The 15826-nt window shown below is 39.9% G+C and overlaps 1 protein-coding gene across 6 annotated transcripts in view; it reads right to left on the bottom strand.

The window, feature by feature from the left end:
- Positions 1-4578: 4578 nt before the first annotated feature.
- LOC112152542 (contactin-associated protein-like 4) overlaps positions 4579-15826 on the bottom strand; it is a 203688-nt gene continuing 192440 nt past the window's right edge. For all 6 annotated transcript variants that reach the window (XM_024282204.2, XM_024282196.2, XM_024282211.2 and 3 more), the window contains 2 exons: positions 14278-14349; positions 4579-11489 (listed from right to left, as the gene is read on the bottom strand). In XM_024282204.2, the coding sequence (XP_024137972.1) occupies positions 11293-11489; positions 14278-14349 (269 nt within the window). In that variant the 3' untranslated portion in view covers positions 4579-11292. The remainder of the gene's footprint in view (positions 11490-14277; positions 14350-15826) is intronic.

Consider the following 15826-nt stretch of genomic DNA (forward strand, 5'->3'; position numbering starts at 1 on the left):
TATAAAACCCTTGGAACCAATTATTTATGAAATATTAATTTTCTTTGCAAGCTCTTCTCTTATCCCAGCGAACATTTCAGTGTGGGCCCCATATGGTTTACCTTTGGGCTGAATTGTTGGGCCCCAGGTGGGTCTGTCGGCGGGTTCCATGGTGGCCCCACCTGTATTTGCCTGCATGAGTGGGCACTCAGTAGTCTGGCTTGCTGGGCAGCGGAGCTCGCTAACTCACTACTCTGTCCATCAGGCACTTTGGTTGCTCGCTACGCTGTCCACTGGGCAGCTGGTTGGTGTATGGATCCAGACCGCTGAGTAACCACCTAAGCCAGTGCCATTTTCTATTTTTGATCAAATTCTAAGATTTGAATTGTTCCTCATGGTTTTAAAATGTAAGCTCTGATTTAGTTTTTGTTGGTTATATTTATGAATTTGTGCAGCGGCTGGGTGGCTCAGTGGGCTAGGTGAAGGGCTGACACACAGGAGCCCTGGGTTCGATTCCCAGGGTTGTCCACTGATCTCCACCCAGATTGGGTCCTTAGTCAAGACCCTTGATGCTGCTGCCTAACTGGGTCCCTGTGCCCCTCAAGTACAGGGTTGTGTCAGGAAGGGCATCCGGCGTAAAAACTCTGACGAATCACTGATGAGAAACAGTGGATGCTGGGATAAGCTGAAAGTGAATTACATTACGTATTTATAAATTTGTGTCTGAAATACACCAGAAACAGTGAAATAAATAGGTGTTTTTAAATCATTGATTACTTTACACTTCCTACTCCATTTGCTGCGTTGACATGATCTTTTAGGATGTCTTTTATTTTGAAATAAAGTCATACAAAGCTCTGTCAAAAGTTATAAACTATTTCATATTTTTTTTAAAGTGAATTTCTTTTCATGTTTATGCTTTATTTATGCCAAAAAAACACTATATTTTATTTGAATGTATCATGTCAGTGGCAAAAACATGAATGAATTTTCTAAAGGGAGACTGAAGACTTTGTGTGTTTTAGTTGTTGAGAAATCGACCCAAATGGCACTTTAAGTGTTGAAGGTTGCAGACCCCTGGTCCAGGTTCTCATGGACCGAAATCAGCGAGAGGCGAAAGTTTCACCTCAGATCTAGAAAAATATGTGTTTTTGAGGTCATTAAGTCATTCATTCACAAAAAATAGCTTTGAAATGTTCTCTATAATTGAGTTTTTCTATATATAACAGATGTAACTTCTTTCGTTTTGATAATAGCACATTTAAGGTTCTTTCAAAATAAAAGACATGCTGTGTTTAATCAGATCCTCGAGCTGCAGCAGATTTACTTTAATTAAAATACGAGACATTTTCTATTATTATGACTTTGTTGTTCCTTCATCCTTTTTCTTCTTTCACCAGTGAATAAAAACACGACAACATTAGCGTAGATACAAATCATTTTAGAATCTGAATTTGTTCATGAATGAAGATAATGTCACTTATAAACCACTCCGACAGTAGATTTAACCTTCTACCATCATTTTGATCAGTTAGGCCTATCTGACATGTCAAAAATCTAAACTTAAATTAATTAATTAGTTAAGTTTGAAGTTTTCTTCAAAGCCACATAATGGAGGAAATGAAGAGCCGCCTGTGGCTCCAGAGCCTCAGGCTGCTGATAACTGGTATAAATGAATCAATAAGTGTCAGATTTGACAGAAACAATCTGATCAACTCTTAATAATGACAGAATAGAAAGTGCTAGAATCACTGGAATGCAGTTTCAAAGCTGGAGAAAGGAGGTCACCGTCGCTCCAGTTGCACTTTAACACAGACACAGGTCCGAGGCTTTAAGCTCAGCTCGGATCGATGAAGACTAAAAGGAGGTGAGCAGCACAGAATCCCGGGGGAATCCGTCTCCAGATGAAATGTCAGCACTTCAAGGTTTGTTTTCCAGCTGATATTTTCAGGCTTCACAAGCTGGAAATGTTGAATGCAGCCGGCTGACAGCAGAGGCTGGGAGAACAAGTGGCGTCCCGGCGGATGAATCCACCAAGATGAACACCTCCAAACAAAAGAATTCAAATGAACGGAGGAGGGATTAGTGGTGTCAGGAGTCATCATCTTCGGGTGTGTGAGCGTTTAAGAAAAAGGCGCAGAGGCTAAGTGTCTCTGCGGCAGCCTGTAGGCTTTCCGTGGTTCTGTCACAGCCGTGTCTGGATCACAGCTCCAGTAATGTCAGCGCCGACGGATACGCATCCTTCGACTCAACAGCAAACATGGAAATGCATGGAAATTTTTCAGGGAGGCCTGTGTTGTGTGTCACCTTCATGTCACAAACAAACAGCTCTGTGATTTAATCCTTTACCAACGGAGCACTAGTGTTTATGTTCTTACACTCTAATTATTCAACCGTTAACAGAATCTACTGGAATGATTGTGTTAACGGTTGAATAGTTACAATATGTTAAAGATTTTGTGTTTGAGCGTCCGGCCACACCTCGGGTGTTAAAGTGTTAAACTTGTGCCGGCCTTGGGCGGTCGCCTATTCTCAGGTGGAGGGGCGCCAAATCAAAATGATTATATATTATTTATTTCTTTATTTTTTTTTTACAGTTTGACACACCACTCCTTTAATGTAAAAATAAAAAAGTAATAATCTAAAAACAAATAAAATAATTAAAAAGTTTGATGTAATTAATAACGCTGCTGCTGTCTGACACCTGGGTCACATGGACGCGAAGCGCCGCGAACGAAGCGTTGCGTAATGGAGGCCACTTCCATTTGGCGTCCTTGTTAACCTGCAATGTAGTTCACACCGAACGTGAAGTGCCGCGGACCTCTCTCGTGCCGTGCAGCGGAATGTTTTGGTGTCTGCTCTGTTTTGTGCACAAGCGATTCGTGTCAATTCTGGCAGGAAGTTACATCAAGATACATGAGAAAATCTGGTTTATTTTCAAAATATAACCAGTTTCTCACAATAAAACACTTTGACAAATGTGATCATGTTTTTGTATCTAAACCGACTACAGATGAAAATAAACACAATCACAACACGCACTTCTCTCTGTGTGTCAACGGATAAGTTAAAGAAGTGTAGACCTACTAACTACTTGCTTCTTAGCAGAAACATGAGGGTAATACTGTTATTTTGTTAATTTACCCAAATGCACGTCTGCTGTGAATTGCAGTAGAGAGCGGATGCCGCACGCCCTCCACGTCCACGTCCAGTGTGAACCAACCATGAGGTCGGTTTGGGGGGGAGAGGGGCGCGCTGCTGTTGTTGCTTCTTTCAAACTTTAATGATGGAAAAACACGCCCTCAGAGACAGCGTAAAGTGAAAAAAGGAAGGAAGAGGAGGAAAAAAGGGCATGAAGCAGAGGTTTGTCTGTTTTACTCGTATAAAACTGTTTGGAAATGCATTTTGTTCAAAAAAGACAAGCGCAAACAGTGACGTGCGGTGAGGTTCACGGCTGGTGAGGCTCTGACATCATCAGTCAGATTTACAAACTAACAAACTTTAGAAGGGGCTGATCCTCCTATTGTTCAGAACTGTTAGATAAATAAAGGGCTGGAAAGCTCTGACTCTATCTGGCAACACTGCCTACAGAGCAGCTTATTCACCATTTGACAACAGATGAGTGTTGTTTAGAATTTCAATTCAATATTTTACTTCTGTTTACAAACTGTAGCATAAAAATAAAATGACCAAAATTGTTGTTATTGATTTATTTTTACTCATGAATGTAGTCTGTGCTGCTCCTTCTGAAGAAACACATGAATAATCTGTTTGTAGAAGACTTCCTTTTCTTTCTTCAAGTCTTTGTCTCAGTGGAGATCACAACCACTAAACATTTTCTTGAGTTTAGGGGTTTGAAAACGAAATATTCAATTTAGAAATTGATACTAAACAATATTAAAGAGTGACTGGACGGCTGCTCTTGTTTTGTTACCGCTGAATTATTATTTTTCAGCCGCTGTGTCACATTCTCCGCGCTCACCAGCGCCGTCTGTCTTGTGGCATGCATACTGCGGTGCGGCAGGTGGACTGCCTCACCTGGTCTGTTTTAAAATCGAATTTTTAGCAGATAGAAAGACTAAATGAGTCACAAACTGGAATCAGCGTGGCAAGATATTAGCAAATGAGGTCATTTTAAAATAAAGCAAATTTTATGAATATTGAAAGACTGAAGCAATACAGGCATGTGTCAGCTGCAGCTGCAGTGTGTGCTGTGCTGGGTGAGACAGCTGCACAGCCTCACCCGGCACCGTCTGGGGAATTTGACCAGGAAACTCGTAAATTTGCTGCTTTTTTTTTTTTTTTTTTTACAAAAGAGACTTTGAAAACCTGCACAAAAAAGGTAACCATAGAGAAAACATGTCTAAAAATTACATTTGATTTTTATTTTTGAAAGTATATTCATCTTATTTAATGTATGCGTTTTTAAGCTATATTTTTTGCTCACCTGCCTCCCGTGACCGCACATCACTGCTCACAAATGTAATCTGAATGGTGGTGCATTTGGTAAATGTGTTTTCCTTGTGATTAAGAGATTTGGGATTCAAGCCCCAGCTAGAACGATCAAATTAAAATTCCTAAAGGGGGTGCCATTTTCTGTTTTTTTTTTTTTTGTTAGGGTGTCATGCACACCATCCTGCTTTTGACCATTTTTTCCCAAATTTTTTCTCGTCACATTTGAATGTTTCCTCTCAGAGCAACAGTTCCGCTTTCAGTGACTCATCTCAGACCTGCAGCCAAGAAAAAAACAAAAACAAACATAACCCAGAAACAAAATCATGTTTTTTATTGTCAACAAATATCCAGATTTCTTGGCAAAAAATGTGTATATTTATTTCTACGTGGAATTAATCACACCCACATCACTGTTATTGTGCAGTTACATGATCGGACGACGCTTTAAGTTAAGAACACTGTTAGAGGAGAAACACACCACTGGCTTTTAAAAAAGAGAAAACCGCCCCGGCATGACGACGCCCACACTCGCTTTTATGTGTTTACAAAGGAACACGGTTCAATTCTGTCATAAAAAAGGGTCGGCGGAGCAAAATAATGCACTTAGAAATCGGATTCAGCAGCACATCAACACACACTCAATTCCTCAATACATCCTCTGAAAATGAAGCTTTTACTAAATAAAAGTGCATTAAACCGTCTTAACATTTTCAAAATGTAAATAAAAAAAATACAAAAATTCAGGAAACACATTTAAACCGTTATAAACATAATAAAAGTACAACACCCTTTCAAAATAATAGCGATGCAATTGTTAATACACTGCTACCTTTATTTAAATACATTTTTATGTTTAATCTGAATATTTTGTGCCTTGATCTCTGATGTTTGTTAATGAAGGACATTTTTAAATGCAAATATCAAACTTTATTGTAGGATTTACATATGACTTGTTTTAGATCAAATCTAGACATTGTTTCTGCATGAGGAAGAGGATCTGGTGACTTTTTCTGTAATTAAAGGAAAACTATCAAGCTGAATCTCTTGAGAGAAATGTGGTGCAAGAAAAACTGAAAATTCAGATTTAAATTCTGTTGCAGAACCAGACTGAACCATCTTAAAATAAAGGTTTAACACTACAAGTTGTTAAAAAAAAACTAAAATAAAACGTTAACTAAATTAAAATGTACAAACTGTCTTCTTTATGGGCAACACTTTCAACATTTCAATTAAAAAGTAAAAATAAAAAAGACAAAGATTCAGAAAACACATTTAAACAATTTTGCTGATGAAAAAGTAACTGCAAAAAAAAAAAGCTTTTTTCTTATTTTTGCACAGTTTCTTTATTTTTTTTTACTGTTACTTTTTTCCTGCAATGGCGGTTCTCTGCCACCATAGAAAATATCTCAATCAGAGGTGCCAAACATCCGGCCATATGGGTTAATCTGGCCCAGTCATGTTGAGGAAAAAAAAGCAAGTTTCTAGCCCATTCCTGAAGCGGGTTATGGTTTTTAAAGAAATGACTGCAATGCACATTTCTGCCACCAGTGGGAGCAAAGGAGAAGAAATACACAACATTTCTTACCAAGCGTGTGCCACGTCTTGGTAGGATGCAGTTAGGTTCTCTGCCAGCCTCACCACTGTTAAGCTGCTATAAAATGATGAGGTGTGACATCACAATTACCAAAGTGTCGTCAAAAAGATAACAACTAGAGAGTTGCATTACCTACGATAATGCAGATTCTTAAGTGTTTTGCTCTAATTGCTGAAGGGATTTGCTGAAAGAGCAAAAGCTATTTGGAAAATGCAAAATTTCCTAAAAGACTTGTAATTTTGTTAAAGAACTATGAAAGACCGGTGAAGTTGGCCTAAATTTCTAAAAAATATTACCTGAACTCAAAAGTAGATAAACCTCAGTGGATAAAAAATTAGTCAACAAACTTTAGCATGTTGCTAAAGTATTAGCTGAACTCAAGAGTAGATAACAAACCTCAGTGGATAAAAAAAATAGTCAACAAACTTTAGCATGTTGCTAAAGTATTAGCTGAACTCAAGAGTAGCTAACAAATCTCACCGGATAACAAACTAGCTGAAAAAATGTTAGTTGCTAAATATCAGATAAAATTAGCATAAAAATACCTCAACAGATGCCAAATTACCAAAAAATGAGCTATTACAATACCAATATACCAGCTCATTACCAAATTATTGAAACATTACTGTAAATCATGGTTTCAAAGTGCACAAAGTTTATGAAGAATTTGAACATTTCTTATTCACTTTCTATGGGGCATATTTCACTCAATATTTCAGAAGCTATAACATTTATGAATACAAAAATACAAGCAGTAATGTCCTGAACGAGCTGGACATTTTGATTAAAATTGAGTTTTTACATCCTGAAAAACTTACTGAAAGGAGCTGGAGACTCACAACAGTGTGAATGTGAATAAATCAAAGAAGATACACTGCAGCTCTGGAGTGAAAGGGTTAATGCATACACAGCATAACCTTCAAGCAGTTTTCACAAATTCCCAACTGAAATTCCCTCTTGTGTGATCCTAAATGTAAGGAAAACCCATCCTTCACAAAGGTTTTAAACATCTTATATGCATTAAAACTAGAATGAGAAGAAAGTCTTTCTAAACTTGTGAACAGATGAAAGACTCTTTGAGCATCAGTGAGTCTCCTCTGCTCGTCCTCCTCTCAGCATCCGTTTGTGTCCTGCTGCTGACGTTCTTCTGCAGATTCACCTAATAAAGCAGCAGCTCTCTGGGTCCCCGTCTCCTCGCGCGGCGTGCAGTCCAGCTGTTTCAGTCCCCAAGACTTTCAGGCTGTGATGTTCATATGTACTCATCATATTGGTCGTATTTACTGAGCAGGAAACGTCATCTCAGAGGACCGCAACAAAAAAGCAGGAAGGTGCTCTTGAATAACTTAAGCCGTTAAAGTTGAATCAGTGGGTTGCCATGGAGACGATGGCACGTGTGGAGAAACAGCTGCTGCGGATCCCCTCGGCTTCTCATCCTCTTCCCATCAGCACACAAGCTCCGTTCACACTTGGAGCCATTCGCCTCATTTTCTAGTGCAAATATCATAATGTGTTTTCGTTTTAACCACGTTTTTTTTTTCCTCCTGCCTCCTTCTCATCATCTCTCCCTGCTTGACACTGAATCACAAACCACCTGTCCGATCGAAGCCGATTAGCACCTCGACAGCACATTAACTGCCTCTGCGTGCCGCCGACTGTCAGAGTTAAAAGCTTTACTGTTCGGCAGACATTAAGACAGCTCACAGAGAAGTTTCCTGCAAGCAGCAAACAGCGGGGAAGAGACGACTTCAACAACGCAGCGAGCAACCTGCACGAGCTGTCACTGGAAAGCTGGGAAAATGATGCTCAATTTAAAAAGAGAAACTAATTAAACTGAAACTAAGAAATTCTTTTAGCCTTTAAGGAAAATCTGTAAAGAACTTCTTTAGGAAACAGGAATGACTACTGATCAATATATATAGATTTCTGAGATGTGCAACACAGCAGCAGAGGATTGAAGAAAAATGATCACCAAATGTTCTGAACTACCTGTGCTGATGCAACTTACTGCTCCTTATGGTGTGAGCAAACGTAATAGGGAATGTAAATTAGCATTTATGGTTTTAGGACAAAATTCACCACAAAAATATAGTTATCCTCTTTATGCCTACATTTATTTGAATTATTTAGAACAAAGTCTTAATTTAAAGTGATGGTAAATTAGGGGGAGTCCTGGATTAAATGGTAAATTGCAAATTTGTGACATAAATTGTGGGAAATAAATTGGCCAAAAAAAGGAATTTAAGCATCTTTTAAGCATTTTTGACAAATCAGAATTGTTAGAATCACTTGGAAAACTAGATAAAGTCAATGAAGAACAAAGCAGATATTAAGTACAAAAATATGAATCAAACATAGTCATCATCTAAGAACAAGAGTTGCTGTCGTTTGAACTGCAGTCTTCTGCTGTTTTCATCACAGGTGTAGACATTTCACTTCTTTCAAGTTACAGTCTCAAAATGTATTAACATTTACATATTTGTTTTTTAACTGCATTTTGTCTTTTGGTGCATTAATTTGCCATTTACTGTTTTACTATTAATCATTTTTTTCTTTAACTGAAAAAGAATCAGTTTTTAAAATCCCCCTGCAGGAGGTGTCTGAATGGCACTTTCTGTGGGTCACAATAACTTCTTGTGTGATATTATTGTGTGATTTAGGATTGATTTAACAAAACAAACAATCAATCTAAGAACATGCATGCCCAAATCATGACACTACCACCACCGTGTTTGACGACTGCAGTGAGAATATTTTCTGCAGATGTAATAAATTGAAATTTTTCAGAAAGTTCATCTTTTGTCTCAAAGGATTGTGGGATATCTTATGTTTTTTCTAAAATGATTTTTTTCTAGCAGCAAATTTTCTCCTATTTTTTCTTTTAAAGTGTAAATCTGAAATAAATAAATCATTGTTTTTTTTAGTGTAATCTTCCGCTCATTCATTTCTTGTCTCTTTTTCACTGCTGAATCAAGAACTCTGCACTTCTTCTCATGTTGTTCGGCTTCTTTTGTCCTCCTGGATGAGTTCTGTTTCTGTTTGTGCAGAAAAGTGTCTGTATAGTGGGGCAAAGAAGTATTTGGGAGTCATTAGCTGTGTTTACATGGACACAAGAAATCGATTAAACACCTGATCAGAATAGAAATGTGTCATGTAAACATGCATACAGAATATTCTGACCCGATTGGGATTATTCGGATCAAGATTTCCTTCTGAACGAGATAGGCGGGTTTTGCCTATTGCAGTGCATGTAAACACTTATTCTAACTGTGAGTCATTATATGCATAAACAGTGTGCGCTCCGGAGGAGACTTTGGAGCACGAACAAGCTGCTCTACATGAGTGAGCTGCCAGACTCTGTGGAACTATGTCTCCAAACAGAGCAGCCGGACTCCGTCTCTTCGTGTCTCCAAACGCGGGAAGGTCTTTCATTATGGTGTTCGCTCCAGAGGAGGCTTCAGAGTGCTGTCAGTCCGGCCGCTCTGCACAAGCAGCGAGCTGCTGGACTCTGTAGAACCGTGTCTCTAAACAGAGAAGCTGGACTCTGTAGAACCGTGTCTGCAAGCACTGGAGGGTGTTTTGTTATGGTGTTGTCACCAGGGGAAGCTTCTGAGCGCAGTCAGTCCGGCTGCCGTACTCATTAAAACTGTGTCCCTCAGCAGTGGAGCGGCTTTGGGACAATGTGTTAGCTCCAGAGGTGGCTTTTGAATACGGAAATTCTTCTCCAACAGTCCTTTGAAACTGTGCAAACAATCATGTAAATTTGTTACCCCCCCCAAAAAATTGCTGCACTGTCTGCACAGATTTTAAGAGCATCCAAGGCTGAATGTTGTTGTTAGTTGCACATGTTAACCCTAACCATAACCCTTCCTCTGGGTCCAGGAAACATTTTCAGAACTTGCCACACGAATATATGTGTGAAAAGTCCCTTTCAAAAAGATCAAATAAAAGCACGCTCAGAAGACTGACTGCACGTAAACTACAGCCAAACTTGTTTATAACAAAACTTGTTCCTCGTCGAGCCGCTTTTCTCCTTTAAAATCTACTGGAATGACGTTGATCGTGTTAACGGTTGAAAAGTTAACGTATGTTCAAGATGTTGTGTTTAAACATCACTGGCATTTTGCACACGTACACACAGCTACTGATTCTGCCCCACTAATCATACAATATGATTTTGCTGAATTCTATTTTTTTCTCCATTGATTTCCTCACAGTGAAAGCGTATCTCTGACCAAACTCAGCTTTTCAAGAGGGACAATCGCAGAATCTTGACTAGCAAATACTTTTTTGCCTCATTATTGAGGCAGAAAAAAAGTCAAGGCCCTGATAATTTATAATTATAATATAATTACCGCGAGGGCCGGATTTGGCCCCCGGGCCTCGACTTTGACTCGTGTTCTAGAAGCTTTCGAACATCCTCAGGATTATTTTCAAACACAGTTTGGTTGAATCACAGTGAAATGACGGAGCAAACACAGAACTTTCTTTGTGCTAAACAGAATCCTGCTCGTGTTGAAATAAAACGTCATAACGTGATGCTTTTTCAAACTAAATATCCACGGTGAGTCAGAAAATTAAGGGAGGCTTTAGGCAAGACACTAAAATAACCCTTTACTGTCCCCACTCTATAAAAACACTCTGACACAGGTTTATTAACTTCATTATGAATCTATCACTCACAGTAATTAGTGGCTTAATTAGATGAACATGAACATGCCAATTCTTTTTAGAAAACATGTAAAGATCTTGATTTTTCTGCTCTGAGTGGGCGTTTTTAGGAATAATCTCAGGATTAAGGTGTTCAATAAGCGCCTAAAAACCTCTGCTGTGTGCATCCTTTAATTCCCCAGAAGCGGTGTGCAGAATAAAAAGGATTTAAGAGCAGCTCCGGCTGACGTGCCCCTCTACAGAGCCTGATTAAAGGTAAAATCTTCCCTTTCAAACGAAGCAAATATTCACGGATTCTTGGTAGAAAAGAGTCTGCAGTCAGATCACACGAAGCACTCGGCGCGATGGAGAAATAAGTTAACTCACAGGAACTTTTACTGTGGCAGAACTACAACATTTACAGTAGGAATATCTACACATGTTGGAACGAGAACACCCCTCAGTGCTGCCATGTACACAATTTACAGTGAGACACAAAACCGGGCGCTTCTTTCTGTGTTTGTGCGCCCTTGGCTGTGTGGAGCCGCAGCGTCCATGGAAGTGCATGAGCGGCTCGCTGTGAAGTCCTGAGGCAGGGCGCTCCGGAACCCCTCAGGTTACAGGAAGAACTCTTTGGGGTTTTCCCTGGAGACGTTCTGGGAGTCAGCCTGGTTGTTGTAATGGAAATCCTGACTGTCTTCCTGTTTCACCTCCTTCACCTCCTGGCTGCGGTACGTCTCTTTCCTCCGGTACAGGACTCGGGCAGTTATGGCCAGGATGGTCACCACCACAAAGATGACCACAGCTATGACACCTGCAAGACAATTTACAGCATTGTAGTCACTGGTTTATGTTTGTTAGGATTTGACCAATTTAGACAGGGAGGCTTTGATTTGACATAAGCAGGCTGGTTAGTGCTGTGGCCTCACAGCAGTTAGGCCCTGATTTGTGACCCCGCTGGCTCCTTTCTGTGTGGAGTTTGCATGTTCTCCTCCTACATATGTGGAAATTCCAGTTTACTTCCAAAAATTGTCCAAGAACATGCTTTCTAAGTTTTGGTGTCTAAAGCCTCGCTTCCACTACGTGGTTTGTTTTCACGGCGGATGCGTGGTGTAGAGCGCTATCGTGTCATTGTGTCATTGAAGTGCGACGACTAGAAAAGCAACAATGGAGGTCATCCAGCAGCTCGTCTTTTTCTTGCTTTCCTTCTGGTGTATAGTGTATTAGAGGAATTCAATGCTGTTTGAAAGAAGAAGATTGCGGTTGCGAATGATTACAGACGTTGGAAACGTTAGCTTAAATGAGTGCTAATTAGCACTTTCGAATGTTGACATCACTCTCTGTCAATCAAGAGTTGGCTCCAGCCAACCATTCTGTTCCACTTTTCAATTGTCCTTCAACCGATGGGTGGGCGGGAGGATCCAATTTGATTCATGAATCAAGCTCAACGGTTCATGAATTGAACCACAATTTTGACTTTTTTAAATATTTGTTGCTATGTGTATGTCTCCGGGCTGTAACGAGTGTCCGAGTGCTTGGATACTCGTTACAGCCCTACTCAAGAGTTACGGATCACTACTGGTTCATTTTACAATGTATTCAGAATGCCGTCTACTGGACATTTCTGTTTTGAAATAAAAAAAAAAAAAACAAACATGACCAAAGATCTCCTCAGTCATCAGACAGGAAGTTGGAGGACAGGATAAAGCAACGAGAAGAAGGGATTATGTCCAATGCTTTGGAATCCTTGTCAGGATAGTTCACTTATTCAAACTTTATATTTTGCTGATCAATTTTGAACGCCTGTATCAACATCAGGTTCAACACGTTTTACTGCTACTTTGGTACGGTGGAGGAATGCTGCAAGACGGCTACTAAGGAGACGACGGCTAAGAAGATTCACTGATAAGTCTTCATGACGTATAGCAATGTGGATCATGTTCAAACCATTGGGACTTTTATGAGCGTGCATTCATCTGATGACATTTTAATGAGTTGCTGTGTCTCAGCGTTGCTCCACTACTCTGTTTACATCCCATAATGCCCAGCTATGGTGGCCATTTTGGTTTAGTTGTCCCTCTCTGCTCAAGGAGCCTAATTCAGACTAAGGAAATTCAGAGCAAGCCAGAGTTCGATCCAATTGGAAACGAACCGAGATCACCTCTAGAGATGGGTCTGAGAGCGGCTCCTGGTCCTGGACTAGGGTCCTTTTGGGTGTTTTCAGACTGAAAATGTGTTCTGGATTATTGGGGGAAATGAACTCTGGTTCAGTTTAAGCGGATCAAATGTTTGCAGTCTGAAATTGCCCGAAATCCTCTTTGTATGAATCTGTGTTTCTGGTGCCGTGCGATGAAGTGGGAATCTGGTCATGGTGTTTCCACCTTCAACCAACAGTAGCTGGGATAGGCTCCAGCAACCCTGTGCCCCCCAGAGATATCTTTGGGGGGCACAGGGTTTCCAGTGGATTTTAGGGGCCTCTGGTCACATGCAAGATGCCACCAGAAAAAAGTCAGAAGTGGAAATTTTGCAACTTTAGCCGGTTGCGTAAGCAGAAATTTCCTAAACTTTAGGAAAACCTTTTTAAAAATATATATATTTTTTAACTTTTCAGAACTATCAGCTTTTAAGCTTTTAAATACAATAAACTGTAACTGTCTAACAGTTTAGGGTGAAAGATGAGCTTCAAATGGGACAGAGAACGTTCATCGTTTTATTTCTGTCAAGTCAACATTAACAAGTGTTCAAATGTCTATAACTTCACCCGATTGCCTACGGAGAAAAAGCCGGGAAATGAAGGGTTTTTCTCTGTTCACCAGCTGGTCGCTGGCGAAATGCAGGTTTTTTCTCTGTGAATTTCTTTGTGTCATCATACAAAAGTGTTGGATAGTGTTATAAAGACGCTTTACCACGTCCAGCTGATTCATGGTGATCGTGCTGTAGAGTTATAATATTTTAAAGAGCAGGCGACAGCTCTGGGGTTAAAATGGTAAAGTCAAATCCTTCCATGCAGGATTTTAAAGGTCACGCTGAGGATAAAAAGTCCTCCACCAACAGGAAGTGCGTTTGCAGTGCTCATCCTCTGGTGAATCTCTCCGAGCGGTCACGGCCTCGCAGCACGTCTCAGTTAAGTCAGCTCTTTTGGCCCTGCAGTGTGCTTGTTCCACTAATCTAACTTCAGCACAAAGTGCAGAGTTTTGCACATTCAGACTCAGCAGGACTCTTTCTTCATCCCGCCTCTTCCTATTCATTCAAAGGTTCATCTAATTGGAATTCCAAAATAGAGCTAAAATCAATTTCTCACTTTATTACTTTGGTTTTAAAACTCGAAGGCATTTGAAGATAACAGCTTTAGTTGGTTCAGCTATCTTTTGTTCGCTCAGATTCAAAGTACAAAGACATTTTTTGACTATTTTAATTTAGATGACCCTCACTTTTCTTTTATGGGAAGAATTTCACTCTTCCTTTCGAGTGACCACGAAGTGGAGAAATGAAGAATAAAATAGACTTTCATGCCGTAATTCCAACTTCAGAACTTCTCTTTGTTAGATTTTTATCACAATCTGAGATGAAGCAGAGTGTAGCAGAAAGAGATAAACTCCTACCTCCAATCAGAACGGAGTCCGTCTTCATGGCGTTGACTAAAGGTTGGCCTGAGCCCATCGAGCCGGGATCGTCTACAGCAGAAAACAGGGGAAATGGCACAGGAATTATTAGATTAACTGGGATTATTTTAACATTTCAAAACCATAGAGGAAAAACAAGACTTTAAGAGATTACAGGAGTCATCAGCAAATAAAACTGGATGACTAAATTACCCTTTTTGTCTCAGTAACAAGCAGTAATTAAGCCATCATCCGCCATCTAGACGAATAAACACATCTAATTGTTGTTGGTTTTAAAAATGTTGGCATGTAATTACACTGTAAGAGTCCAAATGCAGGTTGAGAGGGAATGACTGGTCACTCAAACATCCTCACAACAGCCTCCTGTCTCTGTTCAGCATTTTTCAGATCAGATATTAATTCATTCTCCGTCTGCTGTGAACTTTGATACCATCTGTGATTCAGGGAGGCAATTTGTCTCTGAACAAGAAGAACGTGTCTTTTCCTTTCTTTATGAAACTACTTTTCAGCCGTGGCCTGGGGCTACGATTCACTGTTGAGCTCCAACTGACCCCCAATCTACCCCCCACCCTGATCCAATCTGTGATTTACACAGCGCTGAACCACAGCCTGATTTAGCCCAGAACAGCATCCTGTCATCTGTCCTGCAGTCTAAACTCAGGAAACAAACTCATGTCTCACATTCAACCTTATTTTGAAATAAAAAAAACATTTAAAAAACATAGGTTTCATTGATCCAAGAATTAGGTAAATATACTATATTTTCCACACTAGAAAGGCACACTTAAAAACATTCTTCTTTTTTTTTTAAAATAAAGACGGCGTGCTTTATAATCCAGAGTCCCAGAATTTATTTTGGTTGTACTGATGTTTTCAGAAGTACACAACGAAATGTCAGATTCCAAACAAGTTGTTTTTATTCAAAGTTAAAGTCCTATTAGTTTTCACACTCCGCAGTGTGTGAAATGTGTTCTCCACATTTGACCCCTCCCCCGGGGGAGCGGTGAGCTGCAGACACAGCCGCGCTTGGGAACCATTTGGTAGTTTAACCACCCCCCCTTCCAACACCTTAATGCTGAGAGTCGAGCAGGGAGGCACTGGGTCCATCTTTGGAGTCTTTGGTATGTTTTTTTTAGTGAAATCAGTCTTTTTTTTACATGTTGCAAACAAGGTTGGGCATCATAGCAAACATGCTAACGTGGCTAACGTGTGCATAGTCGGACTTTGTTTTTTTATGTGCTGCTAACACGGTTGGAAGTTAGCACGGTCACTGTAACAGTCGTTTCATTGTATTACTCTGTATTTAACGTGTTTCTAACAAAGTTGGGAGTTATGGTAAATGTGCTAATATGTACTGGTGTCTGAGTTTTTTTTTACGTTACAAACAAAGCTGGGAGTTAGCGTAATCATAGTAACATTTGTTTTGGCAGAATCAGGCTGTTTTTTAATGTGTTTCAAACAAAGTTGGCCGTAATTGTAAATATGCTAATGCAGCTAACGTGTACCTGTGTCTGACTTTTTTTTTTTA

This window comes from Oryzias melastigma, linkage group LG17 (assembly GCF_002922805.2).
Source record: "Oryzias melastigma strain HK-1 linkage group LG17, ASM292280v2, whole genome shotgun sequence".
NCBI classification, from domain to species: Eukaryota; Metazoa; Chordata; class Actinopteri; order Beloniformes; family Adrianichthyidae; genus Oryzias; species Oryzias melastigma.